Source organism: Macrobrachium rosenbergii, chromosome 3 (genome assembly GCF_040412425.1).
Source record: "Macrobrachium rosenbergii isolate ZJJX-2024 chromosome 3, ASM4041242v1, whole genome shotgun sequence".
Lineage (NCBI taxonomy): Eukaryota > Metazoa > Arthropoda > Malacostraca > Decapoda > Palaemonidae > Macrobrachium > Macrobrachium rosenbergii.
The window spans coordinates 30,555,088-30,577,902 of NC_089743.1; the positions used below are offsets into that span (position 1 = coordinate 30,555,088).

General features: G+C 38.0%; 1 protein-coding gene across 1 annotated transcript in view; it reads right to left on the reverse strand.

Moving 5' to 3' along the window:
- The window catches only part of trol (terribly reduced optic lobes), a 1,293,721-nt gene that overhangs the window by 38,217 nt on the left and 1,232,689 nt on the right, over window positions 1-22,815 (reverse strand). The window contains exons 116-123 of the mRNA XM_067129897.1: window positions 21,327-21,421; window positions 21,012-21,197; window positions 16,944-17,161; window positions 16,326-16,479; window positions 7,828-8,021; window positions 6,652-6,816; window positions 2,183-2,377; window positions 1,046-1,227 (exon numbers count right to left, since the gene is read on the reverse strand). Of these exons, the coding sequence (XP_066985998.1) occupies window positions 1,046-1,227; window positions 2,183-2,377; window positions 6,652-6,816; window positions 7,828-8,021; window positions 16,326-16,479; window positions 16,944-17,161; window positions 21,012-21,197; window positions 21,327-21,421 (1,389 nt within the window). The remainder of the gene's footprint in view (window positions 1-1,045; window positions 1,228-2,182; window positions 2,378-6,651; window positions 6,817-7,827; window positions 8,022-16,325; window positions 16,480-16,943; window positions 17,162-21,011; window positions 21,198-21,326; window positions 21,422-22,815) is intronic.

The window sequence follows — 22,815 nt, forward strand, 5'->3', positions numbered from 1 at the left end:
GGAAGTACGCCAAAGACCTTTGCCTAAGAGTGTCAGCGGGACAAGCAGCCGCCACCTCCCTGACACTTCACTAACACTAGCACTTTTTTCCACTTTGTCCATAAGGACACACACTGAAACACCCAACTGGGTCACAATATCCACAATTAAACCCATTTTGACATCAAAATTGCGTAGGAGTTTCGACCTGAGGATGGCAAGGGGGTTAGGTTCGGAAGCGAGAGAGCTGGGTAAAGGAGTAGGTTGAATAGTTGGAGAATTGGGAACAGTTGACACAGCAGGAGCAGGCAAAGGTAAAGCAGGAATATTATCATCAGCAGAACTAACTATGGTCTTGCTATCTACTGTCTGTTTTTCGGCTCTAGCAGCTGCCGTATGTTTCCTGTCTCTGTCTAATTTCGCTAAATGAGACCCCAAAATCTTCCATTTTCTAGCATCCCACTCTGAACATTTCTCACAGATTCGATCAACTGAACACTTGTTCCCTACATTCTACACACACAGAGTGAGAGTCATATTTCTCTTTAGTAAACCTAGCACTGCAGCCTTTGCTGCAATAGCGTAAGCAAGTAGCACTAGAGTCAGACATACTAAGTCTAAGAAGTAAACAACTGAGTTATATTATAAGTCAAATTGAAGAAAAAGCATCCTAAATTGAAAATTAAAGGTCTTGCTAAGAGAACCTAACATAAATACAAAAGCCATAGGATACCAGCACTTCACCCAAAGAAGAATCTCAAAATGAAAAGCGACGAAAGCCAAAAAATTTAAGCTGACTGCTCACAACTGAACCACTGTTGGAGCTGGAAGAAAAACAATTGAATCTTGCTGTTGAAGTCATTCCTCCCTTACCCTGAAAGAGGGCAGGGACTAGTGGCCTACACTGACACTAGTGCTACCGCGAATTTCAAAATTTTTAAGCTGTCGGCGAGTAAAACTGTAAGCAATGTAAATAGTTGGTAAGTTACATATATAAAAGTAAAAATTTATATTACACTGTAGTATAACTCACTTATCAAGTTCTGAGAATGATAGGAAAATATACCTGTATCCATCAATGCAGTTACAAGTGTAACCATGAGGCAGTGCAGGATTATCAATACACTGGCCCCTGTTATTACATGAGTTTAGTGTACACATGGAAGCAGACGATCCACCGCATTGCCCTACATTAGCAGAATCTACCAGAGAATCAGCTAAACGCATTTCTTGGTCCATCAATTTAATCTGAAAAGAAATTTTCATGGTTTAACCAAGGAACTTCTCACAAAACCAACAAGATTTAAAAGAAATAAAAACTTAATGCATCTACTGCATTTTTATGTGCTTAAATCCTGAGGCTGACAAAAAATTCAAGGACAAAGCCTAAATTAGTTAGAAATCTAGTCTTAACATATAAGAGTACAACAAAATAAATAACACTGAGCTTTTCCACAATATTTTCAAGACAGTACTTGTAGCTCTGTTAGGAAATGAAATTTGTAAGATTTTGTTAAAGATCAAAATTTTGCATTTAATTCCAAGAAAATTAAGCCCTAAATTATTCAAAGAAAAGGCTAATTGCAACTAACATCCAATCCCCTCATCAGAGTACTTCAAAAGAATCATAATATTAATTATATGGGCTTATAATCATTATTCTTATGAATATATTAAATCCAGTAAGCTTGAAGGATAAGTGTATGCTATTCACACACACAAAATCTTAAATGCAAAGGTATACTGGATGTCAACAGAACTGAGAGAAGGAAGAGAAAAATAAACTATTCTTATTCACACTATCTGTCCATATCACCAACAAAGACTTTTTGTTAAAAAGAGGGGTTGTGCGCAATAAGGTAATAAGAGTTAATAGAAAAATATTAACTTCTAAAAACTGGTGACAGCATGGATCACATGATAATATATACAGTACTTAAGTTATCTTGAAATTATCTGATAATTTGTGCACGATTTCCACAAGAAAATTTAGAAGAAAGTAATTATGAACTGTAAATGAGTTTTTACTTAATACAATAATGAAAAGCATTAAAAAACTGTTTATCAATAATTGTTTTTGTAACTGCACCAATACCTACATCAAGATTGCAATATACTACTACTGAACACCAAAATCTACTGCTAAACCTGCTTAAAAGGTACTACTGTACATACAAATGAATCTTCAGTATATTCAATTTACCTCTTTGACACATCCATGGAAGCCCTGGTTAACTGATACTTCAGGAGATATTTCAATTCGAGAATTATCAACGCCTCCAATGAAGAGTGGGGTGACTAAATTTAAGCCACGGTTCGTTCCAGGAGATTCAGTGTTTTGCATCTGTCCACCGTTGATTGACATTGAGCCAAGACGGTCTGTTCTATTTGCACGTACCTGATGAAGAGTACCAGCAAATCATTATCTAGCCAAGTACTTTAATAATCAATCTATGTGTGGCACGAATCATGTTACATCTACGTACAAAGCACAGTAACTTTTCATTTCTGTTAACAATCATGGTATGCTCCGTGAACATATTCAGTGCTCCTTCCTGTCAAATACTGTATGAATGCAAACACTAACAAGCAAATATCTCTAATCTCAAATTTTGTAAACACAAACCATTCCATTGTTATACTGTTTAGCCTTACTCTTTTGTACAAAAAAAAAAAGCTTCTGCTACTACAAAGGGTGATATATCCCCATAAGTGGAAGAATAAACTCACAGCCCTCAACACTCCTGGACTCAATTTGAAGTTTTGTTCTCGAACTAATGCATTGGTACCTAACAGAAGGTGACAGCATTTCTTCAGTAAGGAACAATGGTTTATGTTCATAAAATGAAAACTTTTAAAAAATTATATATGGTGTTATTACATTGGATAAACTTGTACCTTACTGAATATGGCTGAATATATACAATATTTGCCAATACTATATATATAACATATAAAAGACAACAAACATTAAGTGTCATTTCCTGAATCACTTTTTGTTATTAGTAACTACTGTATTTTAATAGCTGTCAGTAACTATTATCCACAATAACAACAATGAATGCTTGCATTCTGCATTAAAGTGTACACATATAGCCATTGCTGTACTTTGCATTTAACATTATTTGTACAGTATATTAGCATTGCAAAATATCTGTAGCACACTTGAAACTATAGCATCAGTAATTGTACAATACAGCATATGAGAAGACAGATATTGTAGGCTAACAGTCGACCAGTTCTGTAAATTTTACTAGCCTAATGTGTTTGGAGAGTGGATGGAGAAGGTGACTGCAAGAAAACAGAGGATTTGTGACTTGGACTGTTAGGTTGGCATATATAAAAAATTCTGAACTATGTAGATCTGAATCTTGAGATGAGGCTGGATCTGAGAATACCAATTAAAAATGGAAAGGAGCAGAATCTGAAGACATCTGATGATAAAGCTATTTAGATGTCAGGTGGGGCAATGAATCACATCTTGGAAGGATGACATTAAGATAGCATACTGCAGAGGGCAAGACATTTTACAGAAAGATTTGGTCTGAAAAATAATTATTCTTTTGCCTTTGAAGATCTGTTATACCTCTAAGAAATATAAACAGCTAGGAAAAGGCATTAATAGATAGTTTAGGAAGGGAAATAGCTAGAAAAAAGGACTAATGGTATAGGCTGATCCCCATGAGCTTTCATTAAAGCTCAGGGAGAATGTTTGAACAAAGGTAAACGAACACAGCAGAAAGTCACTAGAATGGTGAGCACCCAAGAACAGCCAGTGGAGTGTCATTGGCTACATACAGGGGTACTGCCTACAGTGATCATTGCATGACAAATCATATACAATACTGTAAAAAGTTCTTTTGCCTAAGTTGCATTACTTCTACATATTAATTTTCCTTAACTTTGCTTGGTCTTTTTCAATCTAAGTGTCCAACTTCTTCAATTTTGCCTTTACACAATTTTTACCTATAAGCAAGCCTTATGAGAGTCCAGAAAAGTGACTCCATAGACTTATTCAACTTTAGTAATAATAATAATAATACAACTTTAATAATAATAATAATAATAATAATAATAATAATAATAATAATAATAATAATAATAATAATAATAATAATACATTGGTGTCATAAAAACAATGAAATACCATTAAACTGGCCAAGAAATGCAGGTATACCAAGAATTGCAAACAGGCTGGTGACACACCAGTAGAATGGACAGAAGAATGATGCAACAAAAAACAGGCAGAATCCAGTAGAGCAGTCATCAGAACTGAAAGAACAACCACCTAAATGACAAGTAGAAAAGAAAAACAGCAGTAAAACATTGGAAGACCAGGTGAAGAGTATAACAGTCAGTAGAATTGTGAACACTATTAGCACAACCTGAGAAACTGTCAGGAGCATGAAAGAATTGAGTAAAATAATGAAACACTAGTAGAAAGGACACAAGAAGTCAGTAACATAGTGAGACATCACTAGAACAACCAACAGCATGACAGGCTACTCGATGAATTATTAGTAGAATGGTGGATTACTATACTATAATAGCCAGGAAAAAGCAGTATTCCTCATGAAGAGAAAGGGAATTTGAATGTTGCTAGAACATCCTGCAGACTTTCCAGCTTCCAATGCTAGTTTCTGACTGAGGCACAGAAAGGCTGTGGAATGGAAATCTGACAAACTTGGCTATGGTACTTTCTGAGGATCATTTTGTACTTGCCAAGCATGTTGGAATGTTTCAAATAAAACAGGTAGAAAATTATCCATGAGACACACACACATGGTCTTGAAACTCAACACAAAAATTTTATATATTCAAATCTAAAATCTGAAACTTATGGTCATACAACAACCTAGACCTATAAAAGTTAAGTTAAAATGAGGAGGCCAGAGTCTCCTTTGATGCTACAAGGAAATGCTCTTTTGTGTAAGTCAAATAAAGAAATAAGAAAATAGGCTATTTCTCTTTTAGGAATGAATCTGTGATATATTTATATGTGGATGCAGATGGTGCTGCCAACTGTTAAGTTTTCAAATATGTTCTAATAAAGATGGCATCCATGAGCTTACATCTAATCCCCCCCCCAACACTTTTCACAGTGTTCTATCAGTCCCAGAGATAAAACTGTGGTAGTAAGTCACTGAAATAACAAGATTAAAAGTCTACATGACAGACAACAAAACATCCTTTTAGTCTAATAAGTATAAGCGCACTGAAGCAAGTTAGTGGTTTTAGCTGGAGCTCACTTGCCCGGAAAGGCAAGGAATAGTCAATGCACATGTGCAAGATTCAAGGTCACCAAACTCATCCTACACTTTGGAGAAAGTGAGCTCCAAAATGCAACTTGTCAACAGACACAGTATGGGAAAAGCAAATGAGAATCAGAGATCCTCTCCAGTGTGAACTGAAGGGTGCAAGGGGGGCTGGAGGGGGAGTGGTCTCTCTTCTAAATGGGCATGCATGGAGACAACAGGCCTGCCAGAGGTAAAATGATTGCATCCCAGTGATTTGGCACTTCTGTTAACCTGCAATGAGGAAGAGCACACAAGAGAAGTCCTTTTCTATTTCTTTCAGGAGGCCTTAGACTTCCACTTTTTCTTCTTCCTCCTTGTTAGCAAAGAAATGAGTCTGGGGATGGGAAAGAGGCAAAGACAACCTTGAAGATGAAGACAATGACTGGGAAGGGGGAGGTGAAGAGGAAGAACGTTTCTTTCTTTTACTCTGGAAAGCCTTATTCATCTTCTATATCAGAGGGCTGATCTAGAGTGGAAGATGTCAAAACATATACTGGAGATTCAGCTACTGGAAGAGCTACTGCAATTGACAGATTCCCCTCCTTGCAGAAAACATAGAAGCTATGGCTTGTAAGAGGACAACGCAATTCCTCGTTTTCTGATAAGATGAAGTGAAAAGGTTTGATACATTTGGGTAGGAAGAAAAGAGCTGGAGTGGTTCAACAGCATCAGAAGCTGGCAAACACCTCTTCCTTCCACCTCTTGCCACACTACCAACATTCCTCTCACTGGGAAGAAGACCATTAAACATACATAGCAGGGAAGGGGTCATATAATCTTTATCCCTACAACAAGAGCACTATTTATGCTGGTCTACCGATAAGGAGAGCATGAAGTGCCAAGTCTATAAAGAAATAAAAACAAGCCCAGGTGAAGTAAAAAACTAACAGAGTACAAAGACAACAAAGAATCCATTACAAATGCAAAGAAACAAGAGTGGCAAGCCACTCATTCAGTCTAACACATCAAGCAAGGAGAGACTTGGAGGCACTTCCACACTGTACGATGACCGATGAAAAAGTGACTAGTATTGGTGAGTGAGGGGTATTCCACACTCACCCCCACCTCTACTACTAATTAACCTTTTTACTAAGTTGAATGCCCATCCCAGCTTGTGCTGAAGGATATCTCCTACTATAAAGGTGATGGTTTGTATTTCTGTAGGAACAAACATTTCAAGTATTAAAAATAACTGTAGGTTTGAAGACTGTCTGTCACTACAGGAATAAAAGAACAACAGCCAATATTACTGTAAAACAGCATACATAACTACAGTATTAAAAATAATCAAAACAATAGCATAGTAGTACTACTGTATAGCTATGTAGAGTTTTGAAGAATTCATAATGCAGATGTTAATGTGATAAATACTTACTTCAACCCACTGATCTTGCTGTAAAGGATCACTTTGTATAAGTGCAGTTCCACTGCCAGTGTTGAACCGGAATTCAAGACGTTTATTACGGATTGCTAAAGAGGTAAAGTCTCCTTCACCACTCTCTCTTTGAGCACAGTACATCAGAACACCATCCTCTAGACTCTGTGTATAAATGTTTTCTTATCAATGACAAATTTTAAAATATACAACAGGCAAACTTTCTTGGGAACATTTTCATTTCTGAAGTTGTTTCCCCCATATCAGCAAGTTCCCTTTACATTTAACTGTCATCATGTTAAATCACTAAGTTTCAAAAAAAGCATGTAAAAATCACCCAATTTCACAAATTTTTCTTGCATAACTATTCCATCAACATTTGATAAACTACATAAATTTCTAATGAAAGGTTTGCAATTTTGTCAAACTTTAGGACAGTACTATGCCACCAAAAACAAAGTAACTATATAGCATTTCAGACAATTAGTAATGCTTGAATTTGCAATATACCTACAAAAATTTTTTTTATTCATGTTAGATAACATCCATCTCAATGAGAATAGCTTTAAATATTTCCAAGCGAATCTTATATAAGTATAGAGTATCTTTCAGAGGAAGAATGTACAAATTTTGAATGTTGCCAATGTTATGTTCAAATAAGAAAATCTCACCTTTGGGTACTAATAACAAATTTAAAAAATAATGAAAATTTGTTTTTGACAAAATCTGAGAATATTTTTTGGTAAAGAAAAGTTTGAATATGTTCCATGAAACCTAGAAGTGTTGAAGGAGAAAGTAAAATTATACTACTTAACTGTGTTTCAAAATTTGAAGTGACACATTTTGCACATAAAAATATTTACCACTGAAGAAAAGAGAAAAGTAACTCAAGCTGCATACATGTACGGGCAATGCTAGAATTTAAAAATTAAAACATTTTCCAAAATGGCTAAATTAGTACACAAACGAATGTATCATGTCAAAGACATCTACCATTTCCTGTACTGTAATATAACTGCAAAATTTTATTCACTCTCATAAACTTTTGTATGTGATCAAAGATTAGCCAAGCTGGTAATTTTGGCATTTGTCAATGTTTTCCCTATAAAAATTCCAGCACTGATTTGAAACTGAAAAAAGATGCACGTAATGTAAAGCTTTGGTATAAAAACTCACTTCTGGCTTAAAGTTCATGTCCACCGAGAAGCGCCTCAAGGCTTTAGGTGTAGGATAAGCAATGTAAGCTCCATCACCAAAAGCAGGTTCAACTATTGTGATGTCTCTCTCACAGCGTTCCCCAACCTTACCAAATGGACAGAAACACTCAAAGCCACCTGGCTTGTTGACACATCTACCAGTTCCGCAAACACCTGTCCAAGAAATAAAAATAAAAAAAATAAGTATAGAGACTACTATGTCAAGTCTTTGAAAGATTGCTCCTTCATACAGATAAATTTAATCCTATAATCACACAGTGCTGTATAATCATAATTATTCAGATTGATTACTTCATGTCATTACTCATATTGCTCCAAGTATTAAGGTTAAGATTCAACTTATACTTACACTTACTTAACTAGAGTCAGTAAGGATAAAGTTGTGAAACTATATTGCCAATTAGCAATGACAATAAACAACCAATTATCCAAATGACTGTTATCCAGAAGAGAACAAATTAGGAATTATACTATGAACTCAATGACTAAATGTGCCCTCTAAACATTCTTTTGAGACATTTCTCCAAAAATTACAATTATCTTTCTGACATGCCAACATATTTTCTTCTTATATGAGGACACGCGAGATGTAAAAATTCATGCACTTCATTTATTGCAAGCCTAAAAATAAAAAAAATTGAGAGGGGAAGGAAAAGATAGGACCTGACCCTTAAAGTTGTTTGGCAAACAGTAAAGGGAAAGATGTAGTGGCCAAGTAGGTGCCACATGGGCATCTGAGAGGTATAGGAACTCCTCTGTTAAGTCCATACAAAGTGACAGAAATATTACCATACAATAATACACAGTAAGACTACCCATGAAGAAGAGAAAAGGTTCTACATAAGGGATGATGGCAAGGTTATGGACTTGAGGAACTACCTTTTGATCCAATCCAGTGGAGAAAGAGAACAAAACAATGAGAATCTCAACAAAGTCATTCTTCAAACAGAAAGGTAAATGTCAATACTGTATGACAAATTCTAAATCAGTTTGTATTTTTCATAACCAACTGGATTCTGGTTATTAATAGCTCAAGGTTTTGGTGGCAATGGGAGATAACCAATGGGGAAAGAGGTGGGCATAGCCTGACCTTGTTTCCCTGTCGTGGATGTCTTGGTGCTTCAGTTTTCTTCCAGCCAGGTAACTATATGAGGGACGGCTTGAGGTGGGCCATGTACGTTAAGACCTCAGGTTTGTTAGTTATGAAAAATACAAATTGATTTAAAATTTGTCATTTGTTCATGTACAGAACAAACCTTTGGTCTTAACGTAAGAGGAGACTTACTCTTGGTGGGAGGATAAAGTAAGTTGGGATCACTTCCTGGCCAACTGTTAGAGTGTAGGAAGAAGTCGTATGCCTCTGATCTGTTAAGCGAAGGGTTACTCAGCAGCCAGACATCTGGGCTAAGAAACAATGGGAACTCCTGTCTACATTGTGTCTTGGAAGAAGGAAAAGAACCTGTAACTGTTGGAGACAAAACTCATGTTAGCTACCAATCTTGTTCTGTTGTCAGTTCTGCTCTCTCCTTGTAAGACACCGAAAGGGGCTTGCTTCTACTAAGGAATTTGTATTGTGTAGGAACAATCAAATATGACAAACAGACTGGGTGCTCACTCACCTGCATTTAGCCAGTTCCAGCAAATGATGGTTCAAATCTCTCCACTGCCCACCAGAAGAGGAGGAAAAGAAAGAGAAAGGAAGAAGGCCAGTCATCCCATTCACTCTCCCTTTCATAACCAACATCTTAGATAAGATACAAACTGTCCTGCTAGGGCCACTGGATGAGCTATACAACTTGTTGAGCAGCCACCACCAGCCCCAAAGAAAAAGTGCCCAAGGACCTTTGGGCAATGTCCCGCAGATAGAAGGATGTGAAGGTCATTTGGCAAACCCATGTACCAGCCTTCAGTATCCTATGAACCGATAAGCTCTTTCTGAAAGCGATGGAAGGGCCAAAAGTTCTGACTGGAGAGAAGTCACAGCAGACAGCCCATTTTTCTTAGTACACAGCTGTAGATGATCTTCTGAGACAGCCAGACATCTCTGTTGCTGCTCTGCGAGAAAAGCTTTTTGCTCGCAGGAGATACTGGATAGTCTCCAGCCAGAAGAGATGGGGACTCTACTGATTTGTGGAACCTCTCGATGTGAGGTTGGCAAAGAGGGTTGTGCCAGGGGGGAATCTCCCTCAGCCTTGGTCTGCAGAGCTAGAAGATCGGAGTACCACTCTGCATGTGGTCACAAGGGAGCCACTAGGGTCATCCTGAGGTTCTGAGAAGTCGTTACTCTATTGATTACTTGGTGGATCAGGCAAAAGGGGCGGGGGGTTTGTCTTCTGCCATGTCCCAGGATCTGGAAAGATCGAACAAAATACCTCTAGTTTTCTGTTGTATCTGGTCACAAAGAGATTGACTGTTGGTCTTCCCCACAGATGGAATAGCCTTTCCGCTACTCCAGATGAAGTGACCACTCTGTTCCCAGCACTTGACCCCGACGACTCAGCTTGTGTGCCACAACGTTCCTTTTGCCTGGAATGTGTATGGCTGAGAGATCCACTGAGTGAATACCGCCCACTGGTGTAACTGTACGGTCAATTTTCATGAAGTTGAGGGAAAACTAGCCCCCAGTTGTTGACATACGCCACCACTGTAGTACTGTCGGACATGAGGACCACGGAGTGCCCTATCACCCTTTCCTGAAATTCCTGAAGGGCTAGGAAAGCTGCTTTTAGCTCCAGGATGTTGATGTGAAGCTGTTTGTCTTGGAGATCTCACACCCCTGAAGTCAGAAGATCTTCCAAGTGTGCTCCCCAACCCTCGTTTGAGGCGTCTGGGAACAGAATAATCTCTGGAGGGGGAGAGTAAAGAGACACTCCTATGGTCAAGTTCCTGCTGTCCAGCCACCATGCTTAGTCATCTCACTTCTTTCAGGAGAGGAACCCAGAAAAAGGGAGAATCCTTTGAAGGGGACCAAAACTCTTTCAATCTCCACTGAAGGGATCAAAAGTGGAGATGTCTGTGAGGAATGAGCTTCTCCAGGGACCGCAGGTGACCTAGAATGATCTGCCACTGACGTGATGGCTGCTTTTGTCTGGAGAGGAAGGACTGAATGACGGTCCTGAACTTGTCTATGCGTTGGTCTGATGGGAAGACCTTCGCTGCTGTCATGTCTACATACATGCCCAGGTAAAGGATCCTTTGGCTGGGCATGAAATTTGACTTCTCCAAATTTATCACTATGACTAAGCTCTGGCAAAATTGGGGTAGACAGTCCCTGTCTTGGATTAACTTTACCCAAGTACTTGCTAGGACCAGCCAGTTGTCGAAGTACCTCAGGATGCATATCCCATGAGAATGGACCCAGGTCGAAACTAGGGTGAATACTCTTGTGAAAACCTGTGGGGCAGTTGAAAGGCCGAAGCAAAGTACCTTGAATTGGTACACTATCTCTCCCAGACTGAAATGAAGAAATTTCTGAGAAGATTGGTAGATTGGAATCTGGAAGTATGCATCCTTCAGGTCTATTGTAAGCATGTCATTTCTCCTGATGCCTGCTAGAACCTTGCGAGGAGTTTCCATCTTGAACGGAGTCTTTCTGGTGAAAAGGTTGAGAGTAGATAGGTCTACGACCAGTCTCCAGTCGCCCGATGCTTTCAGAACCAGAAAGATATGGCTGTAGAAGCCTGGGGATCAATCGTTCACAACCTCCACAGCTCCGTTTTCCATTATTTTCCTCACTTCCTCTTGGAGACCTGGATACTTTGGTGAGCCTTGAGAATACGTTCCTTGGTGAAGTGGACACTCAGAGAGGGGAGGAGGAACTCAAAGGGAAATAGATTCTCACCCATAGAACATCTACTACCCAGGTCTCTGCTCTGTACTGCTGTCAAGTTGCCCAGTGGTCTGCCAGGCACCCCAAGCCGAAGGCAGTGAGTGGGGAGGGGCGCCCGCTCTACTGTCTTCCCCCTCTAGCCCTGCCTCTGCCTCCTCTCCCGGGTCTGGAAGAGCAGGGCTGAAAGGGATGCTGCTGAGAGTTTTCTTAGTTGGAGAAGGAGAAGGTTGGTGGCCCCTACGAGGACCTGTCATGCTTTTTTTTAGGTAAAGGGTACGTAGCCTGAGGTCTGGCCTTAGCTATGTTAACAGGAGAAGGACCAGACGATTTAGAGGCTGCTTGGTGCACAAGACTGTCATTGTTGTCTGCTCTCCGTCTGCTGAGTGCCATGTCAACCTGGTCCTTAGGAAAGAGAGATGAAGAGCTTAAAATATCTCCATTTCTCAATGCTAAGATGGAATCCATGCCAACTAATCTCGAGACCGCAGAGAGGGCAGAATCTCTCTTCTTCAGTAACAATCGGCCCACATATCTGCTGTTAAGTGATCGAAGTATGAAATAATCTTGCCGCCAGACTGCAACAGTCTAAGGAAGGTGGCACCCTCCTCACTGTCGCTAACCATGGAGGCAGAAGAGATCTTGCCCACTTTTGTCAACCATAGGTCAAGCCATGAAACTGTGTGAAATTGTAGTTGACTCTTGGTGTGTGAAGGAAGTACCCTCCACATTGAATTGGTCCATAGACGGGAGAATTCACTTGTTTGAGAATGTAGTCAGCATGATTAGAGCATGGCAACCTCAAGGATGCCTTTGTTTCTTTCTTGGGTCCAACCAGGGCCTCTAGACCCAAAGAAAAATCTGAAGTGGTAGGCATATTCTCTTCAGCCAAGTTGTTGTACCCATGAATGAGTTCACCGACTTCCGTGTAGGTTGTCATAAGTTATTGATTGTCTGCATGTAGGGGAGAGGAACTTTTACTTCTGGTCCATGGGGTTCTCGATCCATCCTGTCAACCGAATTGGAGACAACAAAAACATCTTTGTTAATTACTAGGGCATGAGCTCGCTCAAGGCCTAAGACCTTTTTGGAAGCATGCAGCTCTGCAGAACAAGAAGGTTACCTTGCCTTGATCACAATCCCATCCGCGAGAACGAGAGCTCGTACTACGATGAGGAGATGAAGGCTGTGGTTGGTTACGTGGCTGTGTAGGACTCCCATTACTTGGAGAATGGTCATGACTGTGTGAGCAAGAGTGTGGATCGCGGTCCTGTCCATGTGAACAGGAGAGCATATGATGATGAGGAGATGGCAGCTGTGGATAGTTATGCAACAGTGTAGGGCTCTCATTCAGTGGAGAACAGTCACGGCTTCATGAGCGAGAACGTAGACTATGAGATGTAAGAGGGGAACGGTCCCAACCCGAGAACGTTCCCTCAATGTTGACTTCTTGATGGGAGCCTTGTCGTCCTTCTTCATAGTCGTGGCAAAAACATTCGTTCCTTGAGTAGGACGAGTAGAAGAAGACAAGATAACTGTGACTTTTTGTGAAGAAGTCCGATCTGCAAATTCATGGTTCTTGCGGGAGACTTCTTTCCATGTGTGTGCTGCTGCACAGGAGTTGATAACTGGGCAACGTTTGTCGGCTAAAGCAGAAGACACACGGACGTGTGACTTGAGAGGCGTACATCTACGAGCAGCAGGAACAGGTTCAACACAGACATGTCTAGCAGAACAATGATCAGCAGCAGGAGAATCGGAGCCTGAATCCTGAGAGGGCCTGTGAATCTTCTTGCATGAGGTGCTATGAAGTTTTCTTCTTCCAATGTCTGATAGGGGTGAAACAAACAGACGACGAGGAAGAAGAGGAAGAAGATGACGACAAAGATGAAGATGGATATCTATGATGCCTCTTCTTCGATTTTATCAACTCAGTCTTACCGTACTTCTTCAAAAGAGCACTTTCGACTCTATCAACTCTATTCAAGAGGGCTTGAACAAAAGAGTCGGAGGCAGCAGACATAGAAGGCCCAGGAATGAAAGCCGATGGAGGTGGCATGGCTGATGACGGTACAGTGTAGGACAAGGGAAGAGCAGTCATGGAAACACTGGAAGAAGTCATAGAAACCATAGCTTCGGAAACTGTCATGGCAGAAGACACTGGGGTGCGGAAAGACATGAAGTGGGACAGTAGGCCCTCATAGGAGGGTACCCCTGGAAGGCCTAATGTCACCCAACACTCGGAGAGCTTCTGCGTATCCATGCCTGAAAAGACTGTAGAAGGGGGAGCTGAATCCTCCCTCAAGGGGGGGGGGAGACACACACACACACCGAGCAAACAGGAGCACCTACATCAATTACAAGATCTCTCGAACCCCCTCCTCGAATCATCTAAAGATGAAGCATGGAAGAGGTAGAACAAGGAGGAGCGGAGGCATCTGCCACCATTGGAGGAGTGAAACCTTCCCATGACGGAGCAACTGATTTTCTGTTATATCTCCTCTTCGTGCCAAAATTCTTCCATTGCTCTGGAAACCAATTACGACACTTGGACATTACAATCACTAAATCTGCATCTGCTACAAGTGGTATATGGTTCTGTATCCAAGGAGGCTAAATAACAAGAGCATGGGTTATTACTGATGCCCAGGCATCTTCTCTGAGGCCTGGACTGCTTAGATGATTCCTGTGTTTGCATTTCTGGGAATGCAAAAACACCCAGATAACACAATATAACACAGAATCACACAACAACAAAAAATAAAAAACCTGAATGACAAGGCATAAAATGAGCAGGAAGAGCTAAAAACAACCGGCTTCTTAGTGAGAAAGACAGCGATCGTCTTGCTTGGAAGGTGGTTAAGAGAGAACTGAAGCATCACTACATCCGTTAGGGGGAAACAAGGTCAAGTTCTGCCCACATCTTTCCCCACTGGCTATCTCCCATTGCCACCAAAACCTTGTGCTATTAATAACCAGAATTCAGCTAGGAACTTTAGAAAATCCCCTTACATTAAGAACAAGGGTTTGTTCTGTATATGAATGACTCAAGTTTTAATGATGGGAAAAAAAGTAAGTTAAGTCATTAAAACTCCTCCAATAAGTTTTAAAAGCTGATTTAACCATTAAAATGTGCAACCTTTGCCAGAAAAGTAAAGCAGTCTTAAAGGGCAAACATATTTAAGGCTGCCTACAATCAAGTTTATCATTACTGATGCTTATGGACTATAGGCCCCATCCCACTACATGATTTGGCCAAGTACAAACCAAGAATTTGACAGCTATTAATCATTGGTTAAAAAAGCTATGGATTAACAATACAACCATGGCAACATTTCTAGGTAATAAAACTCTTTAACAGAATTTTTTTAACGTGGTTGAGAAACTGAAGGGGCTCTGTAGAACAGTACTATCCCAAGAAATAAGGCCCGTGCATGTAAATATATAGGAAGGATTTCCAAGTCTGTCGCCATACTTATGGCAGATGGCTTCTCACACTCAGTAACATATGAATTGATTTTTTAATGCATAAAGGAGCATCTCACAAAAAGGGAAATTAGTTCTGGATATGACTAATTAACTCCCATAGAACAGAATACACAACCTTAAGAAGGGTTTTAGGTAAACATTTATTTCATTTGTAAGAGGGGATTAGGAGTGTATATCAGTTGGCATACCCTGGAGTTAGGGAGAAAAATTGTTACGTACAGCCTTGAAGAAACAATTGGAGGAAATCAATGTCTGAGAGTCGGAGAAAAATTATTACCTGCCTTGGGAAACAATTGGAGGAAATCAATGTCTGAGAGTCGTGAACTGTTATTTGTGAACTGTTATTTGTGAAATTGTATATATAAGGACACTGTAAAGTGCATTGCTGATACAGGTGACAACATCCCCCATCAACACACCTCATTTCTAATACTTTTCTAAACTAGATACAATAGCCTACACATTTGCCATTTTGTAAGCTTCATTTACAAGTGATACTCATTATGATTTATCTTGTATTTTTAAATTTTTTTTTGCATTATTGATTAGTGTGACATTATCATGTGGATATTTTTATTGTATGATAAGTGGTTAAGAACTTATAGTTCTTGCCTTATAAAGTACTGAAACACAGAAGTATGCTTTGAAGGTTATAATTTATGAGCGGGTACTTTACCTCACGAAATATAACTGGTCTACATGCTCCTGTTTTTATAGTCAATCAGAAATTTTCGTTTACGTATATGTTTTGAGCTATTCTACTTTAACATACATAAGTTTTAATTTATATAAAAAAGATTATTAGAGATTTCTTGATTTACAAAACTGAAGAAAGTTCTAAAAAACAATAGTGAAAACAAAAGATGAATTTTCCTCCCTCTTCTGAGAAATGTATGTAAAAATAAAGGAAGGTACAAAAATATGAAGGTTACTTATAATCAAATGAAAATACACTATCTCATAATTGCCATGTTTCATCCTGGTACTAATGCAAAAATCTGAACTCTCTTAGGGCCAGGTCACACATGAGAAAAGTAGTTTGGATTTAAAAGACCATGTCCAAAAAATAAGTACAGTAATCACTTTTCACAAACACCAAAATAAGCCTTTAAATCTATCAAATTTCCCATCGAGTTCCTTACCTGGATAACATGCTTCACCAGTATTTTCACAGAGACCTCCTGAGAAGCCAGCTGGACAAATACATTTATGGCCAGTTTCAGTGTAAGCCTCTTGACAAACACCACTATTCTTGCAAGGATTTCCAGCACAAGTCTCACATGCCCCAACATCAACCTATAAATAATTTCCTTTTATTTTCTGTCTTACATCTACATAGAATATCTAAAAATTTCAGTGAAAACATTGCCAGCTTTAGTAAGGCAGTGTAAAAAAGAATTAAATAAGTTTCATTAAAATACAATCAACAAGGAAAAATGGATTTACAGCTTTTTCTACCAAATAGATGTACAAAGTTTTCAATAAATATATAAAATTTTGCTACATAATATGATATATTCGTACAGTTTTTTACTGATAAAAATCAAAACAGGAGAGATGTCTCACTATGTGCAATACTGGAAGGTTTATTAATTTGCAGTCTAATATTCAACTATAGTATGTTTCATAAGATATATCAATAACACAATGACAAACATTGTTTGATCTTAATTATTAGTACAAATAATCCATAAATCATATTCACAACTTTATAATTAAGTACATATGAACATGAATAAACATGCACTTTTACACTGTACCTTGGACTTAGCATCTCGCATCAGGTCAACTGTAACAGTCTTGCCAATCACCAAACGACTTATGCAGCCTCTAAATCCTGTGTTAAACCCACTTTGCTTTTGTACTTTGCTAAAATCTGGTACTGATCCTAAATACATGTTCTCTACTAAATCAAGACCAAGGAAGCGTCCTTCACTGCGACCTGTGACTGGAACTCCATCGTCCACAACCATAGTACCTGAAATGATAGTAACATGAACTCTTGAAAGTAAAAATATCAAAATATACAATTCAAAAGTTTTAATAGCAAATAGAAAATTTTAGTTTTCATATATACAAACAAATTGTTGCTTTATTATTAGTCTTACATATTTCCGTTCATTGTGGGTGACTGCATACACATTTCCTAATAATATCTTGTTACAAGATAATTTTTTCATTTAAATTACAGTGGCATCACAACAGCAGTCATTGATCATCATAGTAAGGAAGAGGACCTCTTTAAGTGAGGTCAGACACCATCTTCTCACCTTTCCATTTAATACAAGCTTCAGTTAGTACCATAAAAGGTGTACTGATAATTCACCTTTTATGTCTGATTTTTGTAAAATATTTGTGCTTTTCTCTTGTCTATTGTGTCTGTTGTTGCTCCATGACTCTCTCACAGACTTGTTACCTCTACTTTTTTTATTGTGATTGTGCGAAGTTATCTTTACCTAATGTCTAGGCTATGTTTGTCTACATATTTTCCAATAATATCACACATAACACCCTTATTTTGTTATATGTGTAATATGCATACAAACATTCATTATGATTACTTTATAATCATCACAATAAGATGAATATTTGTATCAGAGGCACTGGCATTCAAGTTCAGACAAGGCATTTCTTTCTTTAAATAAAAGAAAATTGTGAAAATTGATCACCGCCATATTCTCCCTACTTGAAATGTTAAACTGTAACTAAAGCTGCTAACTGTGGGAAAAGAAACAGACAGCCAGCAGTTGAGCACTACAATTTAAATACATTAAGTATACATTAGTTATTATGTTATCTCAAACTGAATAGACCATAGATATCAAAGTGAGATGAAGTGAACAGTGCTACCGATGCTCTATAACTTGCTGATATCACTGAAAATAACAAAGGAGACAGGGTTTGTTTTTGTGATGTTGGCTGCTTTCAATAATTCTTGCTGTTTTCTAAACTTAATGTTAATTAGATATTTGTGACTTTTGAGGGATCCCACTTTTATAAGGATCTGTCTTAAGAGCAAAAGATTAAGTGGCTATATCACTAGAAACCCAAGATAATTTTATGGCACCAGCTATGCGATCAGCAACAGGAAGGGCATCCATCTGAAGAACATCTGCCAAAACAAGTTATTAAATAACGTTTCAATGAGCTTTAGAAATGCTAGGAAGTTGATGGAAATGACCAACAGATAAACCACCCCTTACTCTGTAGCCACAAAAGGGCTACTGCATCAAGAGTGGATGAGACTAAACAGGTAAGCTTACCCCTTGAGTATGGAACATTAAATGTAGGCATCATGACACAGGATGTGTGATTGCAGATCCAATGAATGTTAAGAAAGTAAATGTGTTGTGTATGCAAGACATTCATTGGAAGGGTAACAAAGCAAATATACTGGGAGATACAATGGGTGAAAGTGGTGAAAGAAGGAATGGTGTTGGTACTGTACGGTCTGGAGAGCTTAAAAATGGTGTTAATGAGGTGGATAGGAAAATGAAAGGATCATAAAGGTTAGTTTATGTATGGGAGAATGCACAATTAAAATTATGAGTATGTATATTCCTCAAATAAGATTTGATGAAGAGAAGAAAGGCAGTTTCTGAGCAAACCTGAAAGAGCAAATGGAACTGACTGAAGCAGACAAATTAATAACTATTGGAGGGATGTTACATAGCACCTCAGTGAAAGCAACAATGTTATAAGTCACATCCATGGAGGACATGGCTGTGATGACTACACTAGAGAAGGCAAAGGGATAATTAACTCTGCAGTATCATCTGACATGGTAATAGCACTCTCTTTTTTTGAGTGACCAGAACACTTGCTCACAAACAAGAGTGCTGCAAGATCTGGTTAAATCAACTACATCTTGTACAGAAGGGAAGATGTGGAGAAACTGAAGAACTACGAAGTCATCCCTGGAAATCATTTAGTTACACTACATTCTGGTACTCCGAATGTGGGTTCAAATCCTGCCATGGACATCAGAATTGCTTCATATTCTTGCATATGGAACTCAGGCTGTAGTAAGAAGCGTATCCAAAAGTGTGAAGAATTTGAGAAGCAAAGAGGACACAGTGGTTATTGCAATTATACTGTATATATGTATCTGGTAAATGTACCCAGTAGATTTTATATATATATGGTAAACGCCCTGTATTCGTGTTCTCATGATTCGCGGACTCACCTATTAGCGGATTTCTCTGTGGAACATACATACACACTATTCGTGGAAAATTCGCCCATTTATGGTATTTTTCACTGAGAAACATTCACTAATTACTGCATTTTCATGACTAAATGCACTTTTTGTGATAAAACTATTAATATACTCAGGTATAAGCATTTTTAGCGAGATTTTTGTGTGTTTGAACTATCAAAATAGGCAGTTCTAAGTGTTTTTAGATGGGTTTTAAGTATTCCTGGATTTTACCTATTCAAGGAGGGTTGTGGTACACATCCCCATGAATACGGAGGTTTACTGTATATATATATATATATATATATATATATATATATATATATATATATATATATATATATATATATATATATATATATATATATATATATATATATATATATATATATATATATATATATATATATATATATATATATATATATATATATATATATATACATATATATATATACATATATACATACTACTGTATGTATACACACAATATATGGTGCCAAGCCATCTGACACCCCCAACCATGGAAACTTCTTGAGGCTTCCCCACCCCTAAAACCATTTCCTGGTCGGTTTGAGCGTTGGTAGTGTTACCAACATTATCTTGAGGCCGCGCAGCATTGCCAACCATTAGAGGGCAGCTTTTTCAAATTTTTAAAAATCTATATACATCATATATCTTTGGGGCCTTGATCTCTGGTCCAGGTGTGTTGGATAATGTCAACTTCCAGATAATGGGGATCTGGATAATTGAGGGATAATATATATATATATATATATATATATATATATATATATATATATATATATATATATATATATATATATATATATATATATATATATATATATATATATATATATATATATTATATATATTTATAAAATGCATGTATGTACAGTATAATTATACATATTTATAAAATGCATGTATGTATAGTATGTATATATATGTGTATATATATATATATATATATATATATATATATATATATATATATATATATATATATATATATATATATATATATATATATATATATATATATATATATATATATATATATATATACAGTGAACCCCCAGATTTATGGGGATCGTCCCACACCCCATAAAAAGCTAAAATCATGAATACTTAAAACCCCTCTAAAAACACTCAGAACTGCCCATTTTGACAGTTTAAACACAGAAAAACCCTGTAAAAATGCATATACCTGAGTACTTTAATACTTTTATCACAAAAAGTGCATTTATTCATGAAAATTATATGAAAATACAGTAATTAGTGAATATTTCTCAGTGAAAAATACCACGAATGGGCGAATTTTCTGCGAATAATGGCTAGATATGTTCTACAGAGAAACCCTTGAATGCGTGAGTCCGCGAATCATGAGAACATGAATACGGGTTGTTTACTGTACTCTGACTGAAAAAGTAATTCTTGTTCCACTAAATATCTACTAATATTTCATTGATTTTGGGATAAACACCAAGCCTGGCAATGCACAAGTTAAATAATAGATAAGCAAATAACAGTATCTGCACTACAAAAATATTTTAACCAAAACCAAATTCTGAAGTGAATATAATGATAATTTTATAGATACATTTATGAGTAGTCCAGTGCTTACCTTCCTTCCTGTTTCTTGATAATCTAACTGTGTGCCATGCATTCAACTCTAAGGGGGCTCTTGAACGTATAACAGCAGGACCAGACCCTACATCAAATCTAAATTCAGCATGACCTCCACTCATTCCAAAAGATACAAAATCTCCATCTTCACTTCCCGCACGTTGACTGTTGTACAATATAAGTCCTACAGGGAAAGAACAGTATTAAAATTTCAGCACTCCACTCATAATATAAAATAGTATTTTCTTAAACAATTATAATCCATTTCTTTGCCTTAAACTTTTAGAGACTAAAGATAGTAAATAACACTTACCATTATCAGACTCTGGCTTGAATGAAATATCTAAATCAAAAGTGAGATATGCTCTTGGTAATGTGGGCAAAGTAATGTAAGAGCTTCCTGAGAACCTGAAATAAAAATTCAAAAATTTATTATAGTAATAAAAATTCAAAGATCTGATACATGAATTTTTAAAATAAAATTTCACTCCGCAAATACAAACCTTTACCTTAAATATACAAACCATTACCTTAAATAAACATATAACTTTAGTAAATCAAAGAATGGCAAAGTAAAAAATAAGGAAGAATACAATCTCTCATGTGGAGCATAAACCCCACTTTCTCACCCAACCTCTCTGGGACTAGCATTTAATCAGGAAGAAGGGAGGAGGGTCTTGACATAATGGGTTATGTCTCCAAAACATATTTGTTTTAAAAATGACACATTTTTTTCTAGTAACTTGTACTCTTCTTGTGTATAAAAACAGTAGCCTTTCATATAAGGAATATCCTTCCGGACAATGTGCTGGACCAGTGGTGTACATATCAAAGAAAGGTGGTTCCTAGGTGGAGATGGGTGAGGGGGGATGCCCAGCCTCACCCAACTGACACTACCCACCGTCCTTCTGGCCTGTATTCAGAATGAAAAACTGAAAGGAAAATCAGAAGCAGGATGGATGAGATGGGTTACCTCTAATATGAATAACTATGATTTAAATATTTAAGAAAAATACAAATCATATAAAAAATATGGCATTTGTTTCTATGCGGATAAAAACACTATTCCTTTCACATATGGAGACACTGGTTAACAGGGAGGTAGTACCTGTAGGTAGGGCTGAGCACCTTTGTGGGGAGAGAGGTGTCACTTGGTAGAAACAGGGCACCAGCACTGCTCTGTGGGCACCAATCCGGAGGGAAGGATGGCAATGCTCCACTGTGATGCCCTGAAGGTGGGGTGGTACTGCTCCACTGGCACCACCCCAGAGGATGGGGTGGTTCTTCATTCTATCCCTGCTCTGCAAGTCGCAGACCAGAATCATGTCAGACTAATCCCAAACAATTCCATCTCACTCTGCAGAGGCAGGAAACCGACTGTAAGCAGCCTTTGCATCCCTCCACTTTGTAATAAAAGGGAGACGAGGGCTCGCACTATAAGATCAGTAGAACAAGCTTTCAGTGTCACCTGTACTCAATCAGGCCTAGCTTGTACACTGGCACAAATGACTCTGGATATGGGTCTAGGGAGAGAGAATGGGTTGATGCACACACCACCCCTCTCCTCAGGAACCAGATATTCTAGCCAAAGCACTCAAATGAGTGGGATGATACCTAGACAGTTCCCAGTGGTAACAATACTTGTCAAGGTCCAATGGAAAAGGTGTCGAGGAACTTGTGGGTGACATCCCTCAAGCAGAATGAGGCAAAGGTAATCTGACAGCACCAGACTGCTGCTGTCATTACCTGCTGGACTGAGAAGTTCTGCTGGAAGGCGAGAGAAGGCCCAGTTCCCTTAATGA